General features: G+C 36.6%; 1 protein-coding gene across 1 annotated transcript; it reads right to left on the bottom strand.

Annotated features, from left to right (window-relative positions):
• Nucleotides 1-407: 407 nt before the first annotated feature.
• Nucleotides 408-3900, bottom strand: LOC125803966 (transmembrane protein 272-like). Its single transcript, XM_049482809.1, has 4 exons — nucleotides 3864-3900; nucleotides 3674-3724; nucleotides 2084-2290; nucleotides 408-911 (listed from the first exon to the last, which is right to left on the bottom strand). Exons 1-4 carry the CDS (start codon nucleotides 3898-3900, stop codon nucleotides 697-699), a joined length of 510 nt encoding a protein of 169 aa, XP_049338766.1. The 3' UTR covers nucleotides 408-696.
• Between the last annotated feature and the right edge of the window lie 1870 nt (nucleotides 3901-5770).

A 5770-nucleotide genomic window follows, 5' to 3' on the forward strand; every position in this document is an offset into this window, starting at 1 on the left:
ACCTTAAATGCTGCTTTGGCGGCACACAGGTTTTAGGTTGAAAAAGCGTTTTTCTGGGGGCTTTGAATGCAAGTTATCATCTTTAGTTTTTTAAGGTGGAACAGAACATTCATATAAGAACCCAGATGTAGTTTTATGTCGACTGTCTGTAATTTCTGCACAACATAAGCAGAGATTTAGCTATATCGTGAAATATCACTTTTAAAAACCTCTACTACAGGATCAGTGTAACGTGCTAAAGTGGAACTGGAAATATAAACATAAAACTAAAAACTTTATACTCAGGTGGCTTTAGTAGTGAGAAATTAGCTGCTTATATATTAGTAGTTCTACAGTAACTAAAATCAGGGTATTATCTGGTGCCATGGTTTTATCCTTTAACGTACTGTAGACATTATTACAGTAAGCAAACAAGACACTGTAAGGACTGTACACTTCAGTTCACTGCACTTTATTGGTTTACAGTTAGACCCTGAAGAAAACCTTACAATTGCAGTTGTGTAATTCACACCCTGAGTAGAGGAATTCTGTTTTTTTATGTGATGATGTTCCAGAGCATTACGAAAGAAGGGATTTAACCAAAACAAATTACCTAGACAACATTAATAAGAGTGTAGGGAGTACAAGGGCCTAGCTCAGAATGCAGTTTGAGTGAGAAAAAAATATTGAGAAGTCTTAGGTTAAATGTTTTGGTTTCTACGCATCTTCTGTCTTTCTTTGTGCATTTTCCTCATTAGACCCCCACACGCAGGTAAACACGCAGAAACCTCCCACAATCAGTCCTGCTAACAAAATGTACACCAGTGTGGTGCTCAAGAAGGCAGAAACACTAATGGTCTTATTACAGTAGAGGTCCCTGATTCCAGTCTTGTTGTAACTGGCAGGGTAGAAGGAGTAGATCCACACGCTGCCTGGAAAAAAGAAGAATTTTTTGAATGAGGACACACTGTTGCACTTACCTGACTTGTGAATCTAAAGCAGTGGTTCTTAAACACCAGTGGTACAGGCACCATTGATGGTACTCAAAACATCCCAAAGTGGCACAGTAGATGACCTCAGAAAAATTATTCTCCTTGTAATCAAATATTAGGGATGAAATCTATAACTTTTCCACCTGAAATTATCCTAATAATACATTTGTTTGTGTTTGTTGCCTGTTAGAACTTATCATAATTATTAACATTAGTTTTATTGGCCCTTGAATAAAATCCTGTGGAACACTATAAGATATGTTATATCAACCAACAGTCACCAGCAGTTCACAACAGTTTTTGCAGTACAGTTAATAGACAAATAAGGTAGTAAACACTGTAGTTGACTGCCTGGCACTCTTTTTCACTCTGATTTCCTCTGTCTAAACCCTTTTCAGATATCTTAGTAGGAACACTGTACTAACCAGAAACAATAATCAAACAACTTACAGATTGCAAAAGTGGGCAAGGTCCACACAATACTTGAAGTTGGCCAAACTTGTAACATGTATACGACTCTGGAACAAAATAAGAGAAATCTTTGGGATATAATTAAGAGGAAGATGGATGATTATAAGCCATCAAAGCAAGCTGAACTGCTTGAATTGTTGCACCAGGAGTGGCATAAAGTTATCCAAAAGCAGTGTGTAAGACTGGAGGAAATCATGCCAAGATGCTTAAAAATCAGGGTTATTCCACCAATTATTGACATCTTTAAACATTATGATTATAAATTCTATAAAAGTTTTCTTTGCATTGTTTGAGGTCTTAAAGCTCTGCATCTTTTTTGTTATTTCAGCCATTTCCCATTTTCTGCAAATAAATGCTCTAAATAATAATATTTGTATTTGGAATTTGAAAGCAATGTTGTCTATAGTTTATAGAATAAAACAACAATGTTAATTTTACTCACATACCTATAAATAGCAAAATCAGAGAAACTGATTAAGAAACTAAAGTGGTCTCTTAATTATTTCCAGAGCTGTATGTGCAGATTTACATGTCTGGCTTACTGTGTATAAACATGTGTGTGGTACATGTGTTCCTGTGAAATGGTTTGAGACCCAGTAAAACGTTTGAGAACCACTAATCTAAAGAATAGAAACCCTCACCAGCTATTAACCAGCAGAAGAGGAACAGAGAGACTAGTGAGCTCCACACTGAGCACACATGGATGAGAACATAATTCTCTCCATTTTTATCAGGCCTAGCACAGGACAAACAGGAGAGCAGACCCAGCAGCAGACCAAACACCCCGGCCACCATCATGTAGAAAGTGATGTAGGACTGCTGAGGATGGCCCTTCAGATATACCACACCTGCAGGAGATAAGATAATTCAACAAAACTCATGTTAAAACAATCACGGATAATCTAGAATACGGATACATACTGTATAACTATCATGTATGGATACGGATTAGATCACTTTTCTTCAATCAATGAAATATGCAAGTTGACCAGGAGTGCACAAACGTTTGGATATGAGCCAAAAGATTATGATCATTGTGCTTAATTTGCTGTTAATCCTTTGTATACCATTATGCATCATATTGAGTTAATTTACAAGCACTTTATTATCTAGTAACTGCAGAAACTCAGATTTTGGCTGTATTCCAATCAGATAATGGTAAAACTGAAGGCTCTTATGATACAATATTATCAAGATACACTGCCCAAGATAACAATGATATCACAATATTGTGATTCTGTAATACTCAATATACAGCTCTGGAAAAAAAATAAGAGACCACTTAAAATTCTTTAATTTTATCAAATTGAAAAATAGAGGAAAATAGATTATTACAAGCCATCAAACCAAGATGAACTGTTTGAAATGTTGCACTAAGAGTGGCATAAAGTTATCCAAAAGCAGTGTGTAAGACTGGTGGAGGAGAACATGCCAAGATGCATGAAAACTGTGATTAAAAACCAGGGTTATTCCACCAAATACTGATTTCTGAACTCTATGAACTTTATAAATATTTTTTTTGCATTACTTGAAGTCTGAAATCTCTGCATCTTTTTTGTTATTTCAGCTATTTCTCATTTTTCGCAAATAAATGCTCTAAATGACAATATTTTTATTTGGAATTTGGGAGAAATATTGTCCGTAGTTTATAGAATAAAACAACAATGTTCATTTTACTCAAACATATAAATAGCAAAATCAGATAAACTATTTGAGAAACTAAAGTTCTCTCTTAATTTGTTCCAGAGCTGTATATTGCCAGACAGTTCTCTACAATACTACTGCAAAGATGGAGATACGCTTTTTGCAGTCATGAACAGGATAAGAAAGGGCTCTGAGTGGTCCAGCAGGCAAAGTGCTGCCACTATGATCAGGAGATTGCCTGTTGGAATCCTGTTCATGTAGTTTGCCATCGGCTACCGGAGTCCTGAGAGAGCACAATTGGCATTGCTCTCTCTGGGTAGGTAGATGGCCCTCTCTCTCCACATCACTCTAAAGGGTGATGTCAGTCGGCACAAGGTGTCTGTGAGCTGATGTATCAGAACCGAGTCTCTGCACTGTCCTCTGAGCGTGCTATGCAGTGTTTTTAAGATACCATCAATGTTATTGAGTTAATTTATGAATGGTCATAATCGTTTGGCTCATAACTGAAAACAACTGTAAAAACGTAGACACTTATTTCTAATTTGTTAACTAATCTTTTTTTTATCTGTTATTGAAAATTCACTTACTTATTACAATCTGGATAGTAGGTGAAGCCACAAGGAATACTTTGGAGAACACTAAAAGAGAAATGAATAAAGAGAATTAATGTGAGTTTCATATCTGCTTTGAATGGTTAATAGTCATATACTATGTTATGCTATGTGCAACAATATAGACACTGGTACTGTTCTGTATGTTAACTTCAGTAATACGCACTAATGGCAGGAGGTCTCTGAGTCAGTGCATTGTACATCCTTCCTAATACATCTTGTCTCTCCTCCCTTCTTTCTATCGTTGTCCTATTGATGGAAAGACAATACACAGAAAAAACTCTTAAGACCACTACAAAGATCTACAAGACCACAAACACATGTAGAATATGAACATTCATTATAGTTAGCATAGTGAGTCGACTTACCCTGCCATCAGTAACAGTCTCTGAAGCTTAAAAAGGAAAAACTAGGAAGGAGGAGTGAACAGGAGTGTGCACAGTTAAATTTTATGGCCCTGGGTTTGCATAGTGGCAGCTATAGTACGGTAATCATACTCTTTTACCGTATTGCTTTACCTTGTAGAAATAATATATTTTAATGCATTCTCATTACCAAAAGAAGGAGTTGTTAGATAAAACTTTACATGTGTTAAGATAATGATGATATTTGTAAGTGATTATATTATTGGAGTGAAAGTATAGGTGAAAGGATGTACAGGGTTTTGAAAAGAGGCTCTAATTCCCGGTTGGGTCATCTCTAGCCTGGATACAAGATAAGATACAGCTGGGTGTGGAAGCACAGAGGTTCCATGTAACATCTTGCGGCACATTCTCTTACATATGTTGGTAGGTTCTTGCACACTCATAAGTTGATCAAGCTGGCATCTCATATGGTCCCTAAAATGCATGTTTGCCAGTAAATCTAGTGATTGGTTCATGTGACCAGTCATATTTGTGTTAAATCCTGTAGTATTACTGTACAAACTCAGTCCTTACAAGCCAAACAGCACAGCTACAAAAAGAGCAGCAATGGAACTATTTATTTCTGATGGACTACAGATTGTGTTTTCTTATCCTCTTTAACTCATCTTTCAATAAATCTTTCAATAAACAGCGATAATGGAACTGTGGTATAATTGCAATAATACACTCGAGGTTCAGCCTCGTGCAGCAGAGCAGTGCCAGTATTACACATTATAACACTCCCTCTCGTATATTGTTGCTTAAAAAAACACTCCTGGTGGTTGTTACAAATTACCAGTCATTAGAAAAAAATGTGAGGCATTATAATAAGTGTTTAAATTTGGTTCAGATACAGAATCCTACATTAGATGGACACTTATGTTCTTTCACACCCTGACATGCATGTGTGTATAAATGGTTTGTGGTGTGGATGGAGGTTGAATCCAGGCATAAAGCCGGGTCATTCTCTAAAAGGAGGTAATCTAGTACAGTGTTTAATGCAGTTTTTCAAAATTGTATAGTCTAAGTAGAGTTAGAAAGGAGAGATTACAGACAGAGTTAAAGGGAGGAGATCGGGCAGTGAAGGGTTGTGACGATACTTCAGACATGTTCTCCAACCAAAACATACTTTATTTACATATATATTAATAAAACATGAAAAGTGGCTCTATATTCTGCTGATAGACATCTCAAATCTTTGGGGTTAAATCTGTTCTTTACCGAATTTGAGTTTTACAACAACAAATGTATTGGAACACCTGGTTATTGATTATTACTTCAGAAATCATGACTATTAAAAGGGAGTTTACCCTGACTTTGTTTGGAGTAACTACTGGAGCGGTCCAGGGAAGACTTTCATCTAGATTCTAGGGCATTCCTGTGAGGATTTGATTGCATTACATAGTGAGGTCAGCATGTTAGATGATCACCGCTCAACCTCAACCCCAACTCATCCCCACAAGACTGTATAAAGCAACATCATTCAAGAGAACACAGCACCTCTACTCAGTAGCAAAGTGTTGCACCAGTGGCAGCAATGGGTGCAACCTAAAGTAGCTGAAAGCATTTCTTAGTATATGTTTGGACATATAGTGTAAGTACTGTTTGTCTGTCGTGGCCATGTTTCAGTGTTGTGGTGTTTCAATATGAACAATGATCAGAAATCCAG

The sequence above is a fragment of the Astyanax mexicanus genome, chromosome 8 (assembly GCF_023375975.1).
Source record: "Astyanax mexicanus isolate ESR-SI-001 chromosome 8, AstMex3_surface, whole genome shotgun sequence".
Taxonomy (NCBI): Eukaryota; Metazoa; Chordata; class Actinopteri; order Characiformes; family Acestrorhamphidae; genus Astyanax; species Astyanax mexicanus.

Excerpts from the sequence above, each read along its gene's own strand:
- LOC125803966 (XM_049482809.1), bottom strand. The coding sequence starts at position 3,900 with ATGTACAATGCACTGACTCAGAGACCTCCTGCCATTA. Across the intron at positions 2,291-3,673 it reads TACTATCCAGATTGTAATAA|GTGTGGTATATCTGAAGGGC; the intron begins GTAAGTGAATTT and ends TATCTCCTGCAG. Across the intron at positions 912-2,083 it reads CTTCTGCTGGTTAATAGCTG|GCAGCGTGTGGATCTACTCC; the intron begins GTGAGGGTTTCT and ends TCTTTTTTCCAG.